Source organism: Myotis nattereri (assembly GCF_964212035.1).
Source record: "Myotis nattereri genome assembly, chromosome: 12".
Taxonomy (NCBI): Eukaryota; Metazoa; Chordata; class Mammalia; order Chiroptera; family Vespertilionidae; genus Myotis; species Myotis nattereri.
Genome location: NC_138087.1, coordinates 58964740 through 58991960, shown reverse-complemented (window position 1 = coordinate 58991960; position 27221 = coordinate 58964740). Strand labels below are relative to the sequence as shown.

Here is a 27221-nt window from a genome sequence, read left to right as displayed (position 1 = left end):
AGTGTCTGAGCAGTTCTGGCGCGAGGGCGCAAGGGTGTGCTGACCATTTGCATATTAGCTCTTTATTATATAGGATGTAGTCCACGTTTACAAAAAGTTCACTATCTAAATTGAGAAATGTTTGGGCCCATAGACAGCTTATTTCTAAAGGATCTCATACATACACTCCCTCCCAAAATGGCCATGTGTCTCCTCTGTTCTTTATTTCCTTCTCCATGTCAAATATACCAACTTCACTTCTTCAGGTGGAATGAGCCTGAAGAAGAAAATGTCGAAAAGCCTAAAAGTAGGAAGTACACAAGGCTAGTAAGGAGACAAGAGTTGTTTCTAATTCATTTTATAAGCCAAGACTTGCACTCAGCAGTCCTTTCCCCTGATGTCATCCAGCTATCAGTGAGAACCTCAATGGAAAGTCCACTGTGAAGGACAACTGTTGACAAAGTGCCTACAGGCGACAGTCCAGGAGAGAAGAGGTAGAGGTTTGATGGTGAATGATTAAGTGCTGTCTAGCCAGCCCCTCCTCTTCTCCTGGCTTAGATCAACCGATGTAGATGCGATGGAAATCGTTGGCACCAAAGGCAGCATTACACTTGGGACATTTGCGCTGGCGGGTATCATAGCGAGTCTTCACACACTCAAAGCAGAAGACGTGAAAGCACTTTGTAAGGACAGCATCCTTTTTACGCATGTTGCAACACGGACAGGTCAGGCGTGCCTTAAAAAAAAAGAAAGAAGTCAAAGTCTGAGCAACCATAAAGGTTAATGATCCAAAGAGCTCTCATACATAAGCAAACAAGATCCACCAAGCACTAAGGCAAAAGTACCATTTCCCCCCACAAAATAAACCATTCTCTGGTTACCTTCACATACAGAAGTTCATATTTATTCTCCCTAGCTATTAGTAGGCCACTTCAGGCCCTGACTCACACAAAAAAACCCTGAAAAACAAAAGCCACACAGCAATCACTGAGGCAGATTTTCTAACCTTGTAATCCTTAATCTCCTCCATCAGAATCTCATCACACTTGGGTCCATTGTCTGGTTTCTTCGTGGTCTCCAGCTTTCTTCGAAGTCTAGAGATGTCCTCCTGCAGAAGGGCAGACAGCATACCCATCAGACACTCTCCCAAACCTGCCATTTGTGACCAAAATATCACTCCAACTTGAGCATCCTGTTGTGGGAGGTCCTTTCATGCCCAGCTGTCTTTTAGGAATGTAGAGAATTGCAAGTGGCAAGATATTTCTTTTGTTTCAGAACAGACAACTGTGATCATATCGCCAAACCAGAGCTGCATCTAACTACTGTCAATTCAGTACTGTGGAAATACAGTCTAAGAAATTAGAGGGACTGAATTTTTAAAGATGAAAAGCCTGAAGGGATACTTCATTTTAAGGCAATCAGTTTTAAGCTGAAGGTAAATTGGATGAAATAATTAACAGATTCATGGATAAGGACAGAAAAGCATAATGAGAAACAGTTGACATGCCAAAAATAGAAAAATTGTAGGAAAACTTTACATTTTTTTTAATCCTCACCGAGGATATATTTTTATTGTTTTAAAGAGAGGAAGGGGTAGGGGAGAGAAAGAGAAACATCTATCAGTTGCCTCCTGTATGCACCCTGACCGGGGATCGAACCTACAACTAGGCATGTATCCTGACCAGGAATCAAAGGTGCAACTTTTTAGTGCATGGAACGATGCTCCAACCAACCGAGCCACACAGGCAGGGTGAGCAGGAGACCTTTAAAGTCCTCTAAGTATGTTGCTACATATTTACCAACTCATCCCTCTGGTAAGTATTTATTTCATGCCTACTAGCTCTAGGCACCAGGACAGGCTTTGGAGACATAGCAGTGAAGGAAACAGACTTGGTCTTTTCTCTTGAGGAATGGCAATCAAACAGGAAATGACATACTTTAAACCAATCACTCTTCAATAAGATGGGTCACTTCAGAGCTCAGAAAACACCTAACAAGTGAAACGCAAAGAAAAAAAAAACTCTTACCTGGGCTCGTTTGAAATTAAACATGTCTTTTTCTTTGGTGACACTGTTCTCCACAATCTCATCCTGAAAATCATGCAACTTCTTCTGAGCCAACTCCAGTTGTGCTTTGAGGTCATCTGCAAGCTGGGCTGCCTCCATTGCCTACGTGGGATGGACCAGTAACGTCATCTTGTCACCCCTTAGTATTTCCCGTGAGGCAGAATGCTAACCCAGGTCCAAGGAGTAAGGTGATCTATGATTTCATCAGTGTCATACTCACTTGTTCCTCTGAGACCAATGGTCACTTTAGATTACAGAGCAATCAATCATACCTTGCGCTTATTCATCTCTAAGGCTTGTGTCCTAAGACCCAGCTCCTTCTCCCCGGTGCCAATGTTGCTTTGTAACAGATGCTCCTTCTCTTCCAATTTCCTTACTACTTGTAGCTGGGCATCAACCTTTGAAGAAGAAAATCAGATTTTAACATAAATAGGAAGGAAAAACACAGAACTGTCTAGGCTCTGTTAATCCACAGGCCCACAAAAGAGAATCTTCTAGAAATCATAAACTACTATTGATTTTACCCATGACCCCTGCAAAGCACATGCAAGATTAGGATAATTAAAAGCTTTACTTTTAATGCAATATATACATCTGTACACATATATACATATACACATACACATACACATACATATACATATATGTATCTGATGATTCAAAGAGTCTAGGAAACCACGGAGAAGATTCTTCTCCAAATTGCCAAGATCAGAGGAATTACATTTATAGGCACTTATCTTCTCCGACCATACTTATCCTCAAAGCCTGGCAATTCATACTAGAACATGTAAATCATAGCTCAAACAAAAGTACAAGTGTATCTCTTTCAGAATGGCTAGAGGTTCAAACGTATTCTTTTTCTTGAAACTCATGCACAAAAGAGAATCAAACAATATTAAGGGGTAAAGAGTAAAGTCACGCACCCACAAACTCTGATCCCAACATCCAGAGATAACCAGGTAACCACTCTTAATTAATTTCTCATGCAACCTTCTAGAAATTTTAAAAATACACAGCCCATGCACACAAAGCCATGCATTTTTAGCACAAAAGGGATAATAAAATAAATCACTTAATGATGTATTTTAGACATGTTTCCGTCTTAGCAGGTCTATATTTGTTTTAACAGCTACACTGTACTCCTTTGTAGGGATATATAACTTACTTACCAGTAACCTAATAACGTACATTTAGTTCTGTTTTTCCTATTATAAAAAAATGCCACAATCATCATTTTTAATGCATATTTTCATGTAGAAATTACCCTACTTCAACAGAATTCTGAAAAGCTGTTTATTCTAATTACCTGAGTCTTCAAAGTCAAAACCTGGTCGGCCAGCTCCTCCTTCTCTTCTTTGAGTAACTTATGGATCTGATTGGACTTGATACGTTCTGACATGAGCTTGAAATTGGCATCGTCCTTCTCCCGCAACTGCTGCATCAAGCGGATATTTTGCTCCTGCATGTCTTCAAAGGCCTGGCCTGTGACATCCATCTCAGAGAGGAGAGCTTCTTCCTCCTAAAATAAGGAGGAAAAACCTTCATTTTAATGGAATCTTCCAAAAACAAAATATTAGCACAGGAAGCTAAGCTTCCCCACTATTCATTCAGAAATAAATTAACCTGATATCAAGGAGATACTCAGTTTCAAGAAGCTTAGTTTTGTCATTATGTCAGCCCTAGGAAAGCAAAAGAAGCCCTATTATCTGAAGCCACTGGCACTACTGGTCTGCCACCATGAGTCGATCTGTTCTCCAAGCTAGTCACAACAGACAAAATATTATACATCTCAGATTCAGCAACCTGATTCAGGAGCAGTTGATTAAGAGAACATCTAACGCAAATCCTAACATTTTCTCACTTTTCCATAATTATAATACTGAATTTAATCTACAAACTTTCCAACAGCATTGCACGACAATCTGACTGGTGAAGAACAGTATCTAAAATAGTTTTCTTACATTTGTGTTATTATAAATGAGCATCTTTTCTTAAACCATCTGTATTTTTTTTCTGTGAACTATTCTTATCTTTTGCCTATTCTATTGGGTTGGTGGGTTTTATTCCCTATCATCTTAGAAGTTTTTTTGTTTTTTTTAAATATATCTTTATTATCTCAGAGAGGAAGGGAGAGGGAGAGAGAGATAGAAACATCAATGATGAGAGAGAATCATCGATCGGCTGCCTCCCGCACACCCCCACCTGGGGATCGAGCCCGCAACCCGGGCATATGCCCCTGGCCGGAATCGAACCCGGGATCCCTCAGTCCACAGGCCGACGCTCTATCCACTGAGCCAAACCAGCTAGGGCAAAGTTTTTTAAATATATATTATAAATCTAAGCCCTTTTGTGATAAATTTTTTTCCCCTGTTTGTCATTTATCTTTTGGCTATGCTAACAGTGGTTTTTGTCATATAGAAGTTTTGTGGGGGGGGTTCCCTCATTAAGTCAAAATTATCAATCTTTTCTTTCATGTTTATAGACACTTGGTAATAGCTAGAAAGGTCTTCTCCACTCCAAATCTTTAGGAAGAATTAACACTATTAAGATAATGAATATAGGGTCTTTCTACTTGTACTAAAACAGTGATGGCGAACCTATGACACGCGTGTCAGAGGTGACACGCAAACTCATTTTTTGGGTTGATTTTTCATTATTAAATGGCATTTAAATATATAAAATAAATATAAAAAATGTAAGTCTTTGTTTTGCTATGGTTGCAAATATCAAAAAATTTCTATATGTGACACGGCACCAGAGTTAAGTTAGGGTTTTTCAAAATGCTGACACGCCGAGCTCAAAAGGTTCGCCATCACTGTACTAAAATCTATAGTAGTATAATTTCCTAATATTTTTTCTTTAAAAAAGAGAGAAAAGTGGCAATCAACAGACTTAAGAAGAGTCAAACCCCACTTTTTATAAAATGAATGTATCTAGATTCTAAAAAAGTTCCTCTTTTAAAGGTACTTAATGATCAGTCACCATTAAAATAACTTCATTTCATTGTCATGCTGCTATTTCCTAGAACCAGTGCAGGTGTTCCTCACAGTGAACACACATGGTGTTTCCACCATTTTTGGTATCTTTTTGCTGAATGTCAAAAAATTCACTGGGACTTAAAAATAAAACAATCCATGCTCATTATCAGGAGGGAAAAGGTCTCTATAGTTCTACGACCCACAAACAACCATGGTTAACATACTGGGTATTTATATCCTGTTTGGAGCACATGGTTTTTCTTAGTTTCATATATTTATAATCACAATGTATATAATATTTTCTATCTTTCATTTTAATTTTATATTCATCATATCCTGATTCCAGACCAAAAGAGAAAGGATAGATCCCTCAAAAAACAATGTCTAAACAACATGCTATCCATTTGAATGTAAAAAGTAAACTTGATGTCTCACAAATACACAAAACAAAGTAACTGAAGGATGAAAGACTTCAGTGTAAAACAAACATATATAGGAAAAAAATGTATTTTAAAAAAGACTGAAATGAAAGAGCCAGTTTCACTGTCAATAACGTACCTGTCAGGTAACACTGACTTCAAAAGCTGGTTAAATAAAGAAAGTGTGCCCACCTGCTTGGCCATGGCCAGCTTCTTCTGCAGGTATTCTATCTGCTCCTCTACCGCCCGGATCTTCCTCAAGGCGTCCTCATCAGCCATTTTCTTGTTCTCTTTTTTCTCCTTATCCTCTAGATCCTTGAGTCTTTGCCTTAGATCTTCCAACTACAGGAGGAAAGGAATCACACAAAAACAAAGAAAGGGCTATGATAAAATTTCAAAAATCAATCAATACTGTGCACAGATGGAGGGCCCATAACATCAAACTAATTTTTATAGAATTAGGAAAGGTGATGAATGATATACACATCTCAGCACTGTTTTAATATCACTTCATTCCAACACTCCATACTTTCGTAGCAACATTTCTGAGGAGTGCATATGTATGTTTCTTTAAAATAGTTCTCACCCTTTTTTTCCTAGACTCCAAAATTCAAAATAAGACATTCTTCCCAAAAGCTATCATAAAAGAAAATCATTATAATAACAATTTATATGGGGTAAGGGGGGATACAAAAGTTTGAAAAGACTATTCCTATTCCCAGTACAGTGTAACTCTGATTACCTTACTCACCCCCTAGTGGAGAATCTGGAAATCTCTATTTTAGATGGCTTTGAAAGGGAAGAAAATCTTGCTAAGTTTTAAACTCTAACTTTAAAAACAAAGAAACCATAGCCTTCAGAAGTGTGAAGGAAAATCCCACAGATGACGGTTTTAATCTGAATGACAGGTAATGGCGGACCAGATTACCTCTGCCTTAGACTTCTTCTCAGCTGCCATTAGCTGAACCTTGTCTCTCTGTTCCTTTGGGGCCGAGCGGTACATATCTAGCAGCAGTTTCATCTCCTTCTGGCTCTCCTGTGCCTTCCTATGAAGAGGGTGGTTGAGGAAGGGGAAGGTGTAACGAGAAAACAAAGGACATCAGAACATGGGAATTTCGAACTGAGCAAAACTGTTTGGCAGCAGTCCTATTTGACACTTCACATCGCACCTCCAAGAGACCAAGCTTTCGCAACTATCAAGAGACTTCTGGGTATACTCAGGAAGGACAGAAAAGCAAGCTGTAGAAAGGAATCGTTTCTCCCTTCAGACCAGGTTCTAAAGTTATCACGTAAACACTGCGGCCCTTATTAAACAGGCACATTTCTGGGCCCTCGCTCTTAGAAACTGATATTCAGTAGGTCTGGGCAGGGGTCCAGGGCTGTATTTGAAATAAGTCACCCACATGATTCTGATACCACACTTGAAAAAAATTTGTCTTAAAGAGGCAAAGAGGAAGGAAGGAGAAAAAAGGGAGAAAGTTGAAAAATATACTGCTCTTCCTAGATTTGACAGTTAAGTGATTAGCCATCAGCCAAAGATGAAAATTTCATCTCTTACTAAGTTATCAAACCTCTTAGCTATACTTTCAGGTACCAAAGAAGTTCAAACATTTTGAGCACAGTGGTCCCTCAAATCCAAACATCAATAAAGGCCCAACCATGACCAATGGGGAGCAGGAAGTACCCAGTTCTACCAGAGCAGTTATGGTGTTTCATGGACCGTATAGCTGTTTTAAAGCCTGCAGGAATAAACCTCTCTAGAAATCTCTTGAAATGACTCAATATGTACCAAACTAGTTAACTGCCAGGCAAACAGATCAACATTGTTCAAACAGTGATATATATACTCTACCTAATATAAGTTAAATTACAATTAATGCCAGTGATCTGCCAGTAGTTAATTTCAATAATTCTCAGGAGTGTTACTTCAATCATGACACCCCTTCCCATAATTTGGATTCATGACAAATAAGGTCACAACCATGAGGTTTACTGAGACCAGACCACTGAACTGGACTCCACAGTAGCCATGCAGGTCATTGTGGCTGTATGTACACTTGATCAAGAACTGAGACCACGTTAACTGCTCATTTAGTTACACTCAGAGTGACACAATTAGCAGATAAGCCATGCCATCAAGCGAACATTTCATGCGTGATGTCCTAACCTTAGCTTTTGAGTCAGAGTTACTGTAAACATTGCTCTTACTTGAGTTCAATCTTCAATTGTTTGATAATTTCTGCTTCCTTTTTCCTTCCATCATCATGTTTCCCTTTCTCTTTCTCCTTAGCAGAATCTCTCTCTTTTTCTGATTCTTTTAGTTTCTGCTTCTCTCGTTCTCTCTCCTTTTCCTTCTCCCGCTCTCTTTCTCGCTCCCTTTCTTTCTCCCTCCTTTCTCGTTCTCGCTCTTCCTCATCCCGTTTGGACTTCATTTCGTTGGCCTCCTCCTGAGATGCCTTCGATGCGGAGGACTGAGCAGACCAGTCTTCAGAATCCTGCTTCACCTCTGCAGGCTCGTCCTTAGGGTCTTCAGTACTAGACTGAGACTGCAGGAGTGCACTGCCACTGCGCAGACGTGTCTGGAGGAACAAAGAAATGGGAGAAGCACATCACTTATGGCCACCACACTGCTTTCCTCACTCGAAAACTGCTTTACAAACTGAATAGTAAATGATACTTATTCTACTCCTCCCAGTTACCTTGTTCAGGTCAGACTGGGCTTCTCTCAATTTCCGCTTATACCTCAGGACTTCCCCTTTCAGCTGGTGATTGTGATTCTGGAGGCTACTGATGAGGTGGCGCATCTCCCGGTTTATGGGGCCTTAAACACAGCAACAGCAATGTTATGAAGAACTGTGATGAGGGGAGAGAGGACAGAACACATCAGGGACCTCTAAGAAAGAGGGAGAATTGCCAAGAGTCCTTCTCAGAACATGAAAACAAAACTGGCCAATTTGATCTAAAAATAAACACTCAGGCTGCGAACAGAAATGAATTAAAGGATTTGATTTTAGGTTCTTTAGGACTTCTGAGCTCCAGTTAGTACTAACAAATCCTGGCGACCGTGTTGTGTCTTTCAAGGAAAGCATTTGCAGCAGCCAAACTGCAGGGAGGAGCAAGAATAATCCTACCTGCTTGCTCATTGGCGGCAAGGGTCTGCTCAAATTCTATCCTCAGCATTTCATATTCCTTGCGGACCTGGGCCAGGGTATCTTCTAGCTGGATCACTTCAGTCCTCAGCTTCTTATGAAGACTAACCTCATCTCGCTACACACAGGAAAAAAAAATAAAAATAAAAAATTATTATCAAAATGTTGAAAGATCATCATGTTCTATTATGTTCCCTAAATTCAATTTTTATGGATCAAAGAAGAAAAAAAATACCAAGAAAAGAGAGGTTACTCTGAAAAGTTCCAATTTATGCGCGCCAAACGGCTACTAAACACTGATTTGAGAATCAGCAAGATACTAAAGAAATAAAGGAAATGGCACCTAACTGAGAATGTTACAATTTAATTGGAGAACTAAACAATAAAACAAAACATAAACATATGTAAAGTAAGATACACTAAATTAAATTCAGTTCATTTGGCAGAAATACAGCAAAAGACTGACTACTATAAAGAAAACATTATCTTAAGAACTATATAAGATACAGAAGTGAACACATAAATAAAAAGTTTCTGCCTTCAGCCCAGCTGGTGTTGCTCAGTGGTTGAGCTTCAACCTATGAACCAGGAGGTCAAGGTTCGATTCCTGGTCAGGGCACATGCCCAGATTTTGGGTCAATCCCCAGCAGGGGGCAGCCAATCAATGATTCTATCTCAATATTGATGTTTCTGTCTCTCCCTCTCCCTTCCTCTCTGAAATCAATTTTTTTCTAAAAAGTTTCTGCCTTTAAAGAAAAGTATTTTCACAGGTATTATAAGCTATAATGGCTTGTAGCAGAGATGCAGCTTCTACCCACTATTCTCCAACATGCACATAAGGCTCCACCCACACTAACCTATTTTTATATCTGTTGTTCTCACTGCTCAATGCTCTTCTCCTATTTTTATCTACCAGTAAACTTGTATTTATCCTTAAGATTCATACTTCACTTTCGCAAGTGGAATCTAGAAGGTTCCACAGTCAAATCAGATGCTCTGTCTCCTTTATCACTGCAAATGTGGGATATGCCTCTACTGTACCACACTGCATTCTAATGGATGCAATTCTCCCCACTAGCCTGAATGATTCTTGATGGCAGGATGCCCACCACCTAGCAGAGACAAGACCTACAGCAACTCTATAAGTATTTGCTGAATGAATAAGAGATTAACTGCACTTGAGAGAATAAAATTAAAAAACTAGGAGGCAGAAAAGCTTATATACAGAAGACAAAGCTAGCTGTTACCTCAATGAGCTCCACCTGGCGTTGGTGGGTCCCCCTGGTACCATGCAGCAGGGTCCGAGCCTCATCCAAGTGCGCTTTCAATTGTAGGCTCTCATTGTAGAGGACAGAGAATTGTGACTGCATACAGCGATATTCTGGAGTCTCCTTAACCACTTCCTCTACTGCGCTCCGCAATTCCACCTCGGGGGGGATCCAAAGAAAAGAAAGTCAAAGCAGAGCCTAGCATCTGTGCCCTAGATACTAGACAGGAAATAAAATGGTAAACTCTGGGGGGAAAAGGACACATATGTAATAACTTAATCAATAAAGAAAGAAAAACAAAAAACAAAAAATGTTAAACTCACTGATGTCCTGCACAATTGAGACAAGCTTTATGAAGATTACAAAGTAGTTCTACCCACTCCTCTAGTTATGTCAAAACCTACCCAAAATTAAATCAGAACACCCAAGAGTTGTTTTACTTGATAAGTGTTCTACATTACGTGTCAACCTAGATCCAAGGACTCTAGAAAAGCCCTATGAAATTTGCCAGATTCAGGGACAGAGATGACCACTATGAAATTTGTCAGGATGCTTACTTTAAGAACATAGTTAAGAACCCCAGTCACAAACTTGTTCTCTTTATTAATAATCACACAGAAAAATATTTTTGAGATTGAATCAAAAATAGTTATGCTTCTCCTAAGTAACTGCCTGCTTTAATTACCCAAACGCTTCCACTGACTTAACTCAGATTTTTTTGGGGTTTTTTTCAGTTCCAACATTTTTATTTACCTAGAAATCAATCAAATTAAAAAAGACAGGTGGCTGTGATTGAAAAAGGAATGGAAGACTTTCAGAATCCACTTTCTTCCCCCCAAGCACCTGGGGAAAGTAAATTCCAATGGGCAGGTCTGAAAACCAACAGGATCCCTGACCAGGTTTCTTTCTGTTTTGGCAGCTAGAAACTGCAGAGCCAAACGCTGTGCCCACCTTCGGCAATTACTGACATGTGAGTGGCCTCCCCTCCTACAGTATGCACAGGCTCCTGGCACATATCTTGTGTCCAAGTCCCATTTTTTAAATGCATTTTGGATCCTCACCCTAGATTATCCTCTCCTCACTTTTCTCAACAATTCCTAAGTTGCAGTCTATATATCTTTGTAGGTTGCTTTCGATCTTTTTCAGAAGGAAGCAGGGTACAGATAAGTAAATATATAAGGAAATAAATCAAGAAGCCAATTTCCCCTCACAAATTCTGAGGATTCACAAGTATGGACATGAGTTGGTCAGCAAAAACATTTCCGTTTACTCCCCATCAGAGATGTGTCTCCTACCTTCAGCTTTTCGTTTTGTGTGGTGACCTCGTCAAAGTCTTGCCGAAGTTTCTCCAGCTCACAGTGGCGGTTCTGAGCCAACTCTTTGTTCTCCTCAAGCTCTGCATTCATTTCCTCAAACTGGAGAGATGGAGGAAAAGAGTAAAATGGAGCAAAGACTTTTTAAATCACTCCCATTCCTAAGTTTCCGTCTTCACTGACCCACTCTTCTGGCAAAGCCCCCAGACCACTTGTGAACACAACCCCAACCTGGCACAACACTGGCACCGGGTCAAAAACACGTCCCGAGCGAGTCAGACGTTACCTTCCGGGCATTAATCGTGATCGTGCCGCCATAGAGACTGCTCCCTGCTCCATACACCTTGTAACCTTTCGAGTTCACCTACAGGGAAGACAAAGATTCTTCCGTGAGAGACCCCAAGATTTCAGTCTGGTAAGCAAAGTACTTTCAAAGGAATCTGTCCCCAAAAACTACTGCCCAAGTCCATGATTTCTGAGCAGACCCTGAAAATGATTCTAGTCTCCAAACTATGAATGAAACAGCACTTGCCCGTTCTAGGACTTCTGCTAAATGTCGGTTGAGTCGCTGTTCCCTCTTCCGAATTTTGTCAATATCCCACTGCAGGTCATCAATCATGGACTCGAGGACAGACACTCGTGACTCAGCTGTCTCCACTTTACTCTGCAACTTGGAGAACTGGATCCCAAAGATGGGCATTCAAATAAACATAGCAAAAAAAAAAAAAAAAAAAGTTAGAAAAACAATGGCTCACATCAATACTTTCTTCTCAATGCATTGAGTATAAAAATGAAATGACAGGTTCTTTTAACAGTTCCGAGTCAGTTACACTCATGAAAACCATGGAAGTCTATAAGAACTCTCATACAAGGAAGACTACTTAAGATTCAATACTTTTTCTACCTCTGGGAAACATCATTTCTCCAGATAGAATAGAATCCCATCAAAAAATGTGTAATTTTTTTAAAAAAATACATTTTTATTGATTTCAGAGAGGAAGGTAGAGGGAGAGAGATAAAACATCAATGATGAGAGAATCATTGACCAGCTGCCTCCTGCACACCCCCTATTGGGGATTGAGCCTGCAACCTAGGCATGAATAATCTGCAACCTGTGCCCTTGACCAGAATAGAACCCGGGACACTTCAGTCCGCAGGCCAATGCCCTATTCACTGAGCCAAACTGCCTAGGGCAAATATGTATTTTTTAAGAGACAAAAGATAACATTATCTTTTCAGACACATATTATAGGAGACAAAAATTCAACTAGATAGCCAGGAAAGATACCTATCTTTACCCCCAACTTTCCCTTCTCATTTCTACAAATGATATCCACAGAGAACAAAGGAAAGCTTCCATTCTCTTTTTAAAGCTCACCCAGGACAATCTTGAATCAGGTACTATAGAGATACAAAAATCTTTGGTGTTCTCTGTTTATATAGGAACTACACACCAGCTAGTACTATGTAATGCTTTAATTATGAATCTGTCACATGTTCACATTAATCTATGCATATCCTTTGTGTTGGTTTTAAAATGTCCACCCCCCTCCCACCCCCGCCCCATGCCCTAACTGGTTTGGCTCAGTGGATAGAGCGTCATCCTGCAGACTGAAGTGTCCCGGGTTCAATTCTAGTCAAGGGTACATACCTGGGTTGCAGGCTCAATCCCCAGTGTGGGGCATGCAGGAGGCAGCTGATCAATGATTCTCTCTCATCATTGATGTTTCTATCTCTCTCTTCCTCTCCCTTCCTCTCTGATATCGATAAAAAAATATTTTTTAAAAATAAAAATAAAATAAAATGTGGCCCCTAAATTCTTTTGACAGTCCTCCAGTCAAGAGGTAGGATCACTGTTTCCTCCTCTTGAAGCTGAGTCAACTTCAGTGGCCCAGTGGAAATGATGCTACGTAACTTCGAGGCTATGTCTGAAAGGCCATGAAGGTTCTGCCTACAGTTCACTCTCTGAAAGCCAGCTGCCACATAAGGAGTCTAACTACCCTGAAACTGCCGCGTTGGAGAGCAACATGCAGGTGTTCCAGTGGACCAAGGTGAGCTCCCAGCTGACTGGTAGCAGTAACACAAGCCACAAGAGCCATCTTGGACATCAGCTCAGCTGAGCAAAGTAATGTGCCTCTCTAGCTTTGTAAAGCTACGTGAGACTTGGGAAAGGACTAGAAGAGGTAGTAGGTTCTTTCATCTTGGTAGCAAGAAGTTTGTCTTAAAATGTGACCACAAAGTTACTTTTTTTTTTCTATACTTTTTACATTTCTATATTTATTACATTTTAGAGAGTGGAAGGGGAGGAAGAGGGGAGAGAAAGAAAGAGTTAGAGAGAAAAGTCGACTGGTTGCCTTCTGCATGTGCCCCGACCGGGCCAGATCAAACCTACAACCTAGGTAGGTGCCCTTGACCAGGAATCAAACCCACAACCCTTTGGAGCACGACTGACACTCTAACCACTAAGCAAAATCAGCCAGGGCAATTACTCTTTTTTTTATGACACTCAAATCCTATATAATAAAAAGCTAATATGCAAATCAACTGAAAGGTGGAATGACTGGTCGCTATGATGTGCCTAACCACCAGGGAGTAGATGCTCAACTCAGGAGCTGCCCCCTGGTGGTCAGTGCACTCCCACAGGAGCCAGGCTCACGGCTGGCGAGCGCAGCGGCAGTGGCAGGAGCCTCTCCCACCTGTGCAGCAGAGCTAAGGATGTCCGACTGATGGCTTAAGCCTGCTCCCCACATCAGTCAGACATCCCCCGAGGGCTCCCAGACTGCGGGAGGGCACAGGCTGGGCTGAGGGACCACCCGCCAAGTGCACGAATTTCGTGCACTGAGCCTCTAGTTACTTATAAGCACTGCTATACTCTAACTACCCCCTTTGACGGTTGATGAGAATCCACATGTATTATAAACTTCCCAGATGATTTTCATGCAACCAGCCCAACAGGGACCATGGCCCTGAAGTTTAGGAAACAAGGACATAATGAAGAACACAGGCTTTGAAGTTGAACAGCCCTACATCCAAATCATTGCTCCATCACTTTGTGACTGTGTGACCTCAGACCAGTCACCAACCTCTCAGTTTCCTCAGCTGTAAGATGGGACTTAATATGCATAAAGGACCTAAGTGCTAGGCACTGAGGAAATGGTAACTATTAAATTATTAATAAACATAAGAATTTGGTGGCCAAACTAAGGTAGGTCAAATTTCTAAACTAAAATGATAATCAAGAGAATCAGAAGAGTCTTGTAAGACCTATCATCACCTAGTCATTCAATATAATAAAAGCCTAATATGTTAAGTGTCCAGTCGTCCATTCAACCAATCAAAGCGTAATATGCTAATGATATGCTAAGGGTGCTCAACCGCTCGCTATGCACTGACCACCAGGGGGCAGACGCTCCAACGGGTCGGTTAGCTTGCTGCTGGGGTCTGGCCAATCAGGACTGAGCTAGATGGGCAGGACATGCCCTGGAGCCCTCCTGCAGTCCCTTCCCAGCTGGCCAACCTCCCACAATCCCCGATTGTGCACAGGTGGGGTCCCTTGGCCTGGCCTGAGCCCTCTCACAATCTGGGCTGAGGGGCCTCCACCAGGTGTCTAGTTTTATATAAATAAGCACATACCCAAATCGTGGTTTGAACATGCACCATTTGTGTCCAAGTTTGGACTGAAACCCTACATTGCTCAAGTTCTAGGTCAGTGGTCGGCAAACTGTGGCTCGTGAGCCACATGCAGCTCTTTGGCCCCTTGAGTGTGGCTCTTCCACAAAATACCACGTGTGGGCACGCACATACAATGTGATTGAAACTTCGTGGCCCACGCGCAGAAGTCAGTATTTTGTGGAAGAGCCACACTCAAGGTGCCAAAGAGCTGCATGTGGCTCGCAAGCCACAGTTTGCTGACCACTGTTCTAGGTCATCAATAATACAGCAGTTCCTATTGCCCCATTCTCAGATGAATTTCTACCAACCCATTCCTCAGTAACATTATACATGGTCTTTCATATTTGGGGTAGTTCATTATTTGGGGGTTTGGTGTGCTGTTTTGCAAAACCCCACATGACAGTATTTCTTCCTAAAGGCTAAGATTTTAAATGCTAGTTTAAAACACAGGAAGAGACTAGGAGAAACATTCAATGATTTTCTTCCTTTTACCTATCTCAGATTTTGATCTCTCTGAGCTGGTTGCTTTAGCGTGTCCTGCATGCTCCTCAATATAAAGAGGCTTTTTAGAGTAAGCTGACCTTTGCAGCACTCAGAACTCTGAGTCAATGTCTGCCACAGGACACTAGGCCAAGTACCTCCTGAGACATGGTGCGGTGCTTCTCCTGAAGGAGGTCTGTCAGCTCCTGCAGCCTCATGTTCTCTTGTGCGAGGAAGGAGTTCAGCTCCTGCACTGCTTCCTCAACTATCAGGTTGTCTGAGGGAGAAGAACTTTAGTTTAGCATCTACAGTGTCACATTTTAGAACTGCATATTCCACCAAAACATTAACATGAAATCTCACTTTATTTTCCAGAAAACTTCAAGAATTAGGCTGGTTTTCATTATCTTCACAAGATAGAGATTAGGTGACTTTCTTGAGGAAATGATCACAGTCAAGGTCACCTAATTCACATCCCTTTCTATAGAGTCAAAATGCCTTAATAAAAGAAATTGGGAGTTTCTATAACTTTATTCAGATAAGGCAGAATTATCTAAAACACTTAATTTTAGAAGATGGGCATCTCTAATCTGTCAGACTTAACAGCAATAAAATTCTATTTTATAAGGCTATCACAAATTCCTATTGTTCATTAATACCAACATGAAGCATCTCTGTGCTGGGAGACAAGAGGGATAGGGGGCAGAAATTTCTACACTAATAAAAGACAAAGATGCTAATTGACCATACCTTCGCTATGCCCCAAGCCACGCCCACCAGCCAATCCGAGCAACTATATGCAAATTAACCCAACCAAGATGGCGGCCGGCAGCCACGGAGCTGGAGCAAGGCTTGGTTGCCCAGCAATTGAGGAAGCCAAGCTTCCCGCCTGCCCTGAGCTGGCTATGGCCTCAGCTCATGGCAACAAAGTTTCAATTATAGAAGACAAATAAATCCGAGATACCAGCTTCCAGCCAGCCTCCACTAGGAGCTTGGGTGGCTAGGGGCCATGTCCAGCTTGCAAACAGCCATCAGTCCCTCACCCAGGATGGCCACACCTTCATGGGGTGAGGGTCCCCGCTGGGGGGCTTGGCCAGCCTGCAAACTGCCATCAGCCACTCACCCAGACTGGCCAGGCACCCCAGCAGGATCCCCCCACCCTGAAGTGGGTGTGGCCAGCCTGAAAACTGCCCTCAGTCCCTCACCCAGGCTGGCCAGGCACCCCAGGGGGGACCCCCACCCTGAACAGGCTGTGGCCAGCCTGCAAACAGCCATCAGTCCCTCACCCAGGCTGGCCAGGCACTCCTATATAATAAAAGGGTAATGTGCATATTGACCCTAACAGCAGAAAGACTGGAAATGACTGGTCACTATGACACACACTGACCACCAGGGGGCAGACGATCAATGCAGGAGCTGCCCTCTGGTGGTCAGTGCGCTCCCACATGGGGGAGCTCTGCTCAGCCACAAGCCAGGCTGATGGCTGCCAGTACAGCGGTGGTGGTGGGAGCCTCTCCTGCCTCCTCAGCAGCGCTAAGGATGTCTGACTGCAGCTTAGGTCTGCTCCCCACTGGCAAGTGGACATCCCCCGAGGGCTCCTGGGCTGTCAGAGGGATGTCTGCCGCTTAGGCCCAATCCCCCAGGGAGCGGGCCTAAGCCAGCAGGTAGTCATCCCCCGAGGGGTCCCAGACTGCAAGAGGGCACGGGCTGGGCTGAGGGACCCCCTCGTCCCTGTGCACAAATTTTTGTGCACCGGGCCTCTAGTAAAGTCATAAAGAATAAAGAGCATAGCTCAGCCAGCTTGGCTCAGTGGCTGAGTGTGGACAAATGAATCAGGAAGTCACAGCTGAATTCCCAGTCAAGGCACATGTCTGGGTTGTGGGCTCAATCTCCCATGTGGGGCATGTAGGAGACAGCTGAGCAATGATTCTCTCTCATCACTGATGCTTCTATCTCTCTCTCCCTCTCCCTTCCTCTCTCTGAAATCAATAAAACATATTTTTAAAAAAAGAACATAAAATATTTCATTTACAAAAAACTGACTCTTTTTGAAAATAAAAAAAATAGTATCTAATCAACAAAGGAAATTTTTTAAAAATATAATTACCAATAGTTAAAATACTTATCACCAATAAATTAATGGCAAACACTACACAAATATACAGAAGCAGAGCTATTTCTTACATAATAAAATTAATTCTGCTACTTCTAAAAGTGTCTAATTAATAGAGTATCAGAATGGGCTGATAAATCTTTCCTCAGCTTCTTATAGGACTGCCATGTGGCTCAACATGTGAAGTACTCATAAAATACTCAGTAAGGATGTAACCGGTAACATTGAAGATTAGGATTCCAAGAAATTTAATTAAAAATTAACATGTAAGAACAAATTAGTATGCAAAGGTGAGTTCTTATTCCTCCCCCTCTGCTCCCCATCTCCTGGTTCTAGTCTCACCTCCACTGTTTAGCTTCCGGGATAGGAGCTCCACTTTTTCTTGCAATTTATCATACACAGTCACGATCTGGGACACAGCTCGGCGGGAAGACTCCACACGCTCCTGCAGCTGAGATTCTATCTCTTCACTGGAGCTGCTGGCCAGAGTAGCAAGGAAAGAGAAGGCTGGCTCTTGCCCTTCCCCTGAAGAGGGAAAAAGAAGCCCCCCCCAAATTATTCAAATGGAAATATCAAAACTCATTTTTTCCCCCTCAAATGGAAAGCCTCAAAGCAAGGCTCTTCAAAGAAAAAAAGAAAAAGAATAAAAAAGCATGCAGTGGTAAGTCCCTGACAGTACTCACCTCTGTCCCGGTCATCTTTCCGTTCCTGATTGCTGTCAGAGTCTGGCTCTGGTTCGGGCACAACGAGGGCTTTTCTCTCTGTGAGGAGGTCCCCCAAACCCTGCTGTAGATCGTAACGTTTAAGGATGATACGGATGTTTTCATCAAACTGGAGAAGAATAGGTACAGTTATAAAAATACAAAATGACACAAATTTGGCAGTTATAATAAAACTAGAGGCCCGGTGCACAAAAATTTGTGCACTGGGGGGGGGGGGGGGGTCCCCTCAGCCTGGCCTGTGCCCTCTCGCAGTCTGGGACCCCTCGGGAGATAACGACCTGCTGGCTTAGGCCTGCTCCCCGGGGGATTGGCAGCCCTCGGGGGATGTCCACTTGCCAGCGGGGAGCAGACCTAAGCTGCAGTCAGACATCCTTAGCGTTGCTGAGGAGGCAGGAGAGGCTCCCACCACCACCGCTGTACTGGCAGCCATCAGCCTGGCTTGTGGCTGAACAGAGCTCCCCCATGTGGGAGCGCACTGACCACCAGAGGGCAGCTCCTGCATTGATCGTCTGCCCCCTGGTGGTCAGTGTATGTCATAGTGACCAGTCATTTCCAGTCCTCCTGCTGTTAGGGTCAGTTTGCATATTACCCTTTTACTATATAGGATAGAGGCCTGGTGCATGGGTGGGGGCCGGCTGGTTTGCCCTGAAGGGTGTCCCGGATCAGGGTGGGGGTCCCCCCTGGGGTGCCTGGCCAGCCTGGGTGAGGGGCTGATGGCTGTTTTCAGGCTGGCCACACCCCCTTCAGGGTGGGGGGATCCTGCTGGGGTACCTGGCCAGTCTGGGTCAGTGGCTGAGGGCCATTTTCAGGCTGGCAGGCGACTGAAGCTCCCAGCCTCTCCTTTTTTTCTTTTTTTTTTTCATTCTGGGGTTTATTTACCTTCTATAATTGAAACTCTGTTGCCTTCACTGGCGCTCCCAGCTCTGAGACCGGCTGGCTGAAAGCAGGTATCTGGGATTTGTTTAGCTTCTATAATTGAAACTTTGTTGCTTTTGGAGCTGTTGCTTTCAGAGCTTAGAGCAGGCCGCGGCAGGTGGGGAACCTTGGCTTCCTCCATCACTGGAGCAAGCAAGCCTCCTGCTCGCTTCAGCTGCGTGGCTGCTGGCCGCCATCTTTGTTGGCAGTTAATTTGCATATCTCGCTGATTAGCCAATGGGAAGCGTAGTGGAGATACGGTTAATTACCCTTTTTGTCTTTTATTAGATAGGACAAAGACACACTTTGGAAATGAAGAGAATGCTGCTCCGGAGAACAAAAATGCTCAAATAAAAATCTGAGCAAACAAACAGTTAGCTACCTGACTCCAGTACCGGTTGACAATCAACAGGGAGGCGTCGTCAGTGGCCTGTCTTCGTTCAAGTTTTTCAATGTGCTCCCGGAGTTCATCTTCAATGGTCTGCCGCTGATCCAGCATTTCTGCCAACTTGCGATTTTTGGCTTGCAGTGTTCGAATGTCTGAATCCTCCTGCCCCGGGAAACCAATCTTATTAGTCTCCACAATGAAATCAGACAATCAGCTGTTGAATTCAACAAGGTCTTATTAGTTAATTCGTTATTTCCTACGGATAAAGCTATTTATTTTTTAAAGGTTTACAATAAATAGATAAATAGTAGGAGCAGAAGAAATAAAGGGTCTATGATAATGGGAGGAGAAAATGATACACAGAAATATATTAGAATCTCAACCTCGCTCATCTCACTATTCTATTCAAGTCCACAAAGTGTTACTACTGTGACGCTCCACCATCCTGCTAGATCACCTCTACCCGGATCCAGTCATCTATCACCTTAAGCACTGCCCTTCATTCATTCAAGACTTTGGAACCTTCTCTACCCCAGTCCCTCAATATACGTGTGGACATGTCCACATGTGAACAAGCCATATCCTCTAGCATCTAGGCCAGTGGTTCTCAACCTTCTGGCCCTTTAAATACAGTTCCTCATGTCGTGACCCAACCACAAAATTATTTTTGTTGCTACTTCATAACTGTAATGTTGCTACTGTTATGAATCGTAATGTAAATATCTGATATGCAGGATGGTCTTAGGCGACCCCTGTGAAAGGGTCGTTTGACCGCCAAAGGGGTCGCGACCCACAGGTTGAGACCGCTGATCTAGGCTGTATTTTGGAGTCCTTAACTCCAATGATTCTCTCCTCTACTGTTCTTCTGTCATGCACTTCAAAAGCCACAACTTGGACTTTTGCCTGTAACCGTGCCACATCTGAAATCTTAAATTTCAACTTCCCATTCCCTGAATAAAACCGTATCTTCCCAGGTATCTCACGTCCTATCCAAATACACCAGCCTTCAACTAGATCTCCAACATTTTGAAATCTCCCTGCCTTTCTCCCTGTCAGTCCCCTCTATATCTTCCATATCTTGACTATACCCTACAGCAAGCATGTCAAACTCGCGGCCCACAACGAATATTTTTGTGGCCCATCCAATATAACAGCACGTAAGAAACATTTTAATAAAAATTTCGTAACTTAATTTTTACAATATCCTGTTCTACATAATTATTAATAACAAACTACAACGCTCGATAATGACTGATTACTATAATCGTGTTGCATTCATTTCCCTTATGGGCCTTACGTGCAGGTGCACCATTTCTCTCCACTAATACTAGCAACGAATATCTTAGCAGCCGATTGCCACATCCTTAGTCTTGGACTGGCTTGTTTGGTGTGCACAACAGGAAACATTTTGCTTTTGGAGAATAAGAAAAATAGGATTATTTGCATTACGCTTATTAATTTGTGCAGTTACTCAATGTCTGGTAAATTAATGTTCAAGAAAAAATATTAATTTTTATTAGATGTTCTATTATTTTATGTTAACAATTACTCATTTATTTCAGCCCTTTGTATTCAGCATGTCTCTACCAAAATAAACCTACGTTTCTATGAAAATTTAAGTTTTTGGTTTTTTGTGGCCCACATAAACTTAAACCTTGGTATCTGGCCCGTGTTAGCCTTTGAGTTTGGCACGCTTGCCCTACAGTATAGTCATTCAAACGCCTGCCTATCAGGCCCCTCAGTTCTCTGCCCTAATGCTTATAATTCACCTCTTCGAACAAGCCCCATTCGGAACTAATCCACATGTCTGACTATTCCATTCCTGTAGCCAGTATGCTGAGACTTCTAAATAAGGTTATTAAATCAGGGAGACTGCTGCCTTTATAAAATAAATTCCTAATGTGAATAGATCTGGAAATGACTCTGGAAGCGTTTCTTTCTTTAACAAGGGAGCGTGTTCCTGTTCTCCATCAAAACAATGTCAAACTGCCAAGCCCTGCCTCCTCTCACATCACACTGAGCAAGCAACTCTGCTTCCCACTCTAAAGAGAAAACAAAAGGCGTCAGGTGGGAAGCTCCTCAATTCCCATCTCCTTGACTCCTTCACATCACTAACCAACCTGTGCACATATTCTTAAACCTCAACTTGGGCTCGGAACCGTTTCTGCAATGACATCACTCCATCCGTAATTCCACAGCCTGTCAATATCTCTAACTTGTCTCTCTCTAGCTCCTTCCATAGGCTGGGGTTGGGGGTGGGTTTGGGGAGGCCAGTATTCCAGGTCAAGAAACAGGATTGGAAAGGGGATTTTTACTTTACCGAGGAATTAATGAATATTTTAAGGTAAGAACTATTTATTGGAGCACCAATTTCTTGTTTTTCTTTTCTCTTCCATATTGGTTAAAACATTCTTGATATACCAAAAGAGTCACTACCTTCCCAATGTACCAGTTTACTAATACTGTTAATAAACTATATCTTCAACCTCTTTTCTGAGCACCTCTTCCGCCTCTTGTGTAATTGAAACCTGAATGATAACACCATTTCCCCATAGGCTTCCCCAGCAGTGACTGTTTCCCTCCCACCCCCCTTAGAGCCCTGGATCTGAAGACGGGGAGGTGTCCTCCTTGTACCCCACAGCCACGACCAGGACATTATCCCACCTTCTTCCCCCAAACCTCCCAGCTCCGCAGAGCTCATGCCATTGGTCTGTACCACCTGCCACCCTGCCTTGCTGCACTCGTCTAAAAATGCCCAGGTCACTTCCCTACATTTCCTGAAGACTTAGCACTGGACTGTCATCTCTCTGCAATACTAACTCCTGTCCAAGTTCTTACGCATTTCAATTCCCACAGTGATGGTCTTTCCGATGAATACTGGACCAAGTCATCGACCTCCTTTCTTCCAGTGATCCTGTCCTCTACTTCCCTCACTCGCCAAACTCTCAGTCAGTCCTAGCTGTACCTGCATGTTCTCTATAAGATCAATTCAAACACCCCATTCTCCACAGTCACCACCCATATTCCAGCTTACTCTCTCTAGTTTCCTGACTCCAACAATCTACAATCTATTGGTCCTATATTTTTTGATGTCCTTCATTCCTCCCACTTTCTCAATTCCTCCTTTATCACACTAAATTCTGTCATTAGTCATTATAATCACGCCCTTTGATAACCTTCCCCTTCATCATACTTTTCTGGTTAAAAACCCCAATCTTGGTAACATCCAACTCTGCACCTACTCCATACAGGCCTACCTCCACGCAGCTGAATGTGACTAGAGAAAAGAACGCGCCATGCTGATTGCTCTCACTTTAAACTCATGATTACAAATTCAAGAAGATCCTCAATGCTGCACAGCAACCCTACTCCACCTCTCTAGTTCATTCTCTTCAAGACAACTCCTTCATACCTTCTCCTGTCTCTTCAAACCTCCAAACTTCCTCCCCCATCCTCACTCTCAGATGAGTCTTGCTTTTGATTTCACTGGAAAAAAAAAAAATAGAAGCAATCAGAAGAAAACATTCACATCTATCTCCCAGAGCAACAACTACTGACCTCTCTACTAGTATATCTCTCCCTTTCCTCCTCCTTGTTGGTAACTGCTCAGTTAAGGTCAATTCCCCCATCCTTCTATTCAAGGAAATCACACCAATAACTGTCTCCTCTTTCATCATCAATTTTATTTTATTTCTTTACACAGTCATTTTCATCAACAAACATGCTGCATCTTCCACAAAAGACAAAAAAAAGAAAAAAGCCCTTCCCTCAACCTTACATTTCCCTCTGGCTGCCACCACATTGTTTGTTTTACATCAATACTCCTCCAAAAACATTGTCTTTACCCTCTTTTCCTTAATTCCTCTCCTCTTATGTTCTCTGAAGTTCAGTGCAACCAGGCTTCTATCATCAGGCTTCTCCATGAGCACAGTTCCTGTCAAGTCTCCAGTGAGCTTAAGGCTAAATTACCACTCAGTCCTCCCCTTACCCAACCCATCAGCAGCACCTGATCAAGTCCTTCTAGAAACACTTTCTTCCCTTGGCTTCTGGGACCCCACTCTCTCCGGTTCCCCTCCTACTTCACTGGCCCCTCTTTTTCTGTCTCTTGATTAGTCTTTTCTCACCTCCTTGACATCAACATGTTGCAGTGCTCCAGGGCTCTGTCTCAGATCTCTCCATCTATGCTCATTCCTTAGAGGACAGGCTTAAATATCTACCTCTCCCCAGGCTGCATATCACATGTCCAACTACCTATTCACTCAGAGGTCTAATAGATAAATCAAACTTACATACCCAAAATTAAAATTATGATTCATCCTCCACAGCTCCCAAAATCTGCTCCTCTCACACCCTTCCCTAGCTCAGTAAGTGCAAACACCATGCTTATGCTTCCAAAATCCTGCGGTCATCTTGCTGCCCTTCTCTCATTGCTTCATCTGATTCATCAGCATATCTTGTCGGGGCTACCTCCACAGCAGTCTAACCGCCATGATCCCTCATCGAGATTACTGCAAGAGCTTCCCGCAGCAGGCGCTTCAGTGCCATGCCATCTCCCCCGTCAGCCTGCCGATTTCAGCACACCTGTGGCGGACAGCTCCATTCGCATCGCTAGTGTTGCCATTTCCAGCACACTTTGGAGTCTTAGTTACTTCCCTGCTTAAGACTTTCCAATGACCCCGCAGTCTTCTGGGTCAAGTCCAAACTGGTTTGTGTGCCCTTGCTGCACTTAGAACATGCGGTTATCCCTAAGAACAGCACGCATCCCCCTCTATTCTAACAGCCTGTTCCCTTGTCAGCGCCACCCTACAAACTGCATCCAGGAGCTATGCTCAGTGTAAAGCACGGTGTCTGGGAATAACCCAATGGGATAGGTATTTATAAGAACATTCTGCAGACAAGGAAACAAGAGGCACAGAGAGGCTAACACAAGGCCATGTAGCCAGAAGTGATGGAACTGAGAGTCAATTCCAGGCAGTCCGGCTTTCAACTCTGAGTCTTCACTCTTTCCATGATTTTGCCACATTACCTCTTAGTACCTGGCACCTAATTTTTTGGTGAATGAAAAAATGAATATAGTTTCCCTCTGCTAAATACCTATCGTTGGTGTGTATCGGGCACCAGGTTCTCCAAAGAATATAAGCACACCTTTGAAAATAAAGATCAGCCGAAACCGGTTTGGCTCATTGGATAGAGCGTACGCCTGCGGACTCAAGGGTCCCGGGTTCGATTCCGGTCAAGGGCATGTACCTGGGTTGCAGGCACCTCCCCAGTAGGAGATGTGCAGGAGGCAGCTGATCAATGTTTCTCTCTCATCGATGTTTCTAACTCTCTATCTCTCTCCCTTCCTCTCTGTAAAAAAAAAAAAAAAAAAAAAAAAAAATCAATAAAATATATTTTTAAAAAAGAAAATAAAGATCAAATGTCAGTGTCTCTTCTTCAGAACTGAACAGACCTACTTTGGGCAGTTTTATTTCCCTCTTTTTTGCAAATCAGTTCCTCTTACTCCAGAAGGCCTCCAACATTTTTTACTTTCAGGTTGTAACTGACAGAAGAAAAGCACACTCCCATGGCACTGTTTCCACATACCGTTGAAGAGACACCCCCGAGCTTAATTGTCTCCACTGTGGTCCCCGAATCTTCCACAGCTGTCTTCTTCTCCGGAGGTATGGACGTGCCAGGCTCTCCAGCCATTCTTTTATTTCCAATTCCTGACATCTTGGCACAAGATGAGAGCTGTTTTCCTGGAGGGAAAAAAGACAGAACCTTTGGTAAGATATGCTAGGAAAGCAACCATAAAAAGAGACCGCCTGTGATGTGAAAACTAACCATTCTCCTGGCCAACCTGTCAACCTGGACCCCTTAACTCCACACCGTCATGTTCCCCAAATTCCTCTTGGGAGCAAAGACGCAAATTGTGGAGGACAACCGAGGGCTGAGTTTACACGACCACACATATCTAAAGAGGATGCTGGTAAGAAAAAAAGGTAATGGGTGAAGGATGAAGAGAAAAAGAAATCTCACTTCCTGACATGCCGAAATCAGAAAGATACAGTTTGAGACAAAAGCTAATTCTACTTCAGTGGGAGAATCAGAGCTGAAAAGAGATCCGGAGATGTCTACTAAGTCATTAATACTGGACAAGTCATTTATCTCTGAGCCTGTATTTCCTAAGCCAGGAATAGCAGGAGTAGTCTAATCTTCCTAATCCCCTTATAAGGAATGAAGAAGTAGAGAAAAAACCTTAGCCTAGAGCCTGACATGAAGCACGCTCTCAGAGACGCCGCCGCTCCTTTCTACACCTGCAGGTTCTTTCCTGTCCCCAATGTCCCCCACGGTTTCCGCAGCCCTGGAGAAGCGAGACCTCGGTGCGAGTCGCAGCTCTACCGCTAAGGGAGCCGTGCTCCCTCGAAAGAGGAAGTTCCTGAGCTTCGCTTCCCTCCTAGGCACAAGGGGAGCGAACAAGCATTTTGTCGGTCCCAGCTGTCTCCCAGGGTCCCCGAGCTCAAAGGAAGCAGAACGGATGCCAAAGCGCTTTGCTACTTGAGAAGGCGGCCCCGCCATCACCGAGACCTCACACTGCCTCCGATGCAAGCTCCAGGGGGAGGGCATCGGTGCAGCAACCTGAGGCGGCCCTCGCGTGGCGAGAACGGAGCTGGTGGGGCAGGACCAGGGCCTCGATCTCACTCGCGAGTGGCCAAGGACCCGGGCTCCGGCACGGGCAACTGCAGGCCCGGGAGGAGGAGGCCCCGAGCCGGGGAGGGTGGAGGTTCCCCACGGCCCGCATCACCCATCGCACCCTCGGCCGATATCTAACCTCGCTTCTTCCAGATCGCGACGCCCGAGAGCAGAACTCCGGGTACCTACCCTCCAACGTCCACGGAGCCCTCCCACCGCTCACCCAGGACCCGCAGGCGCAGACCCAGCGGAACTTCCGGGAGGCGGGGCCAGGGAGAAGGAAGGGAAAAAAAGACGGTGTCGCTTTAACCAGCGGACGGAAGTGACGTAACGCACCGCGGGGGCGGGCACCGAGCACCCGGAAGTAGGCTCCGTCTCTCTAGCAACGCAGGGGATTGGGCGGTCCGCTGAGTGCCCAGGTGCACCCCGGCCTCTCTGATGATGGAGCTATGCCCCTGACTTTTTTGGCTCGTTGATCTCTTATGGCAACCTGGCTTTTCTACTTAGATAAAGTGCCTTGTTCTGTTGCCTGTTACTGCTTCCACCGAGACTCGTTCAAATCGCCGATTGGCTGAGGGCCCTGTCAATCTCCGAGCTGGAAAAAAATAGCCTCAGACACGGGGAAAATGTTAACGGGGAGCCCTCGGGTTGAAGGGTTCGGGTGAAAATGCAAGCGATTTCTATGGGTGTCTAGGCTTGTCGATTGTTCTTACAGGGAACTATACACGCTGCCTGCACACTGGAAACACTCGGGGAGTGTTGGTGTCCGGGGTGGTCCTGGACGCTGACACTCCTTCAAAAGCACCCCCCAACCCCACGCTCCCATCCTCCCCGCAAGATTATAAGGTGCGAACGGCATTGACAATTCCTGTTTTTGTGCTTCTTTGGGACAAGAAAATAATCAGGGAAACGATAAGAAACACAATAGTTTCTGATCTCTGATTGCAACATTAGTCTATTTTAAGCTAATTACGCATTGCTTTTTTTTTTTTTTTTTGGTGGGTAAAGTGCTATTTCCTATTCAATTAAACTTAATGCTTTAATGATAGGGATCTACTCAATCTAACTTATCAATAAAAAGCTG

At 43.6% G+C, this 27221-nt stretch overlaps 1 protein-coding gene across 3 annotated transcripts; it reads right to left on the bottom strand.

Moving 5' to 3' along the window:
- Positions 1-307: 307 nt before the first annotated feature.
- On the bottom strand, positions 308-26389 carry RNF20 (ring finger protein 20). 3 transcript variants are annotated; one of them, XM_081103595.1, is made up of 20 exons: positions 26277-26389; positions 25049-25203; positions 19457-19624; positions 18121-18268; positions 17780-17962; positions 15483-15601; positions 11705-11851; positions 11459-11536; positions 11155-11274; positions 9839-10018; positions 8574-8709; positions 8142-8263; positions 7651-8021; positions 6371-6488; positions 5635-5784; positions 3352-3564; positions 2318-2443; positions 2007-2147; positions 986-1087; positions 308-715 (listed from the first exon to the last, which is right to left on the bottom strand). In XM_081103595.1, exons 2-20 carry the CDS (start codon positions 25175-25177, stop codon positions 539-541), a joined length of 2928 nt encoding a protein of 975 aa, XP_080959721.1. In that variant the 5' UTR covers positions 25178-25203; positions 26277-26389; the 3' UTR covers positions 308-538. The 3 variants fall into 3 exon arrangements, with proteins under 3 accessions (XP_080959721.1, XP_080959722.1, XP_080959723.1); XM_081103596.1 differs by having other exon boundaries at positions 26327-26383; XM_081103597.1 differs by having other exon boundaries at positions 19039-19624; positions 26327-26377.
- Between the last annotated feature and the right edge of the window lie 832 nt (positions 26390-27221).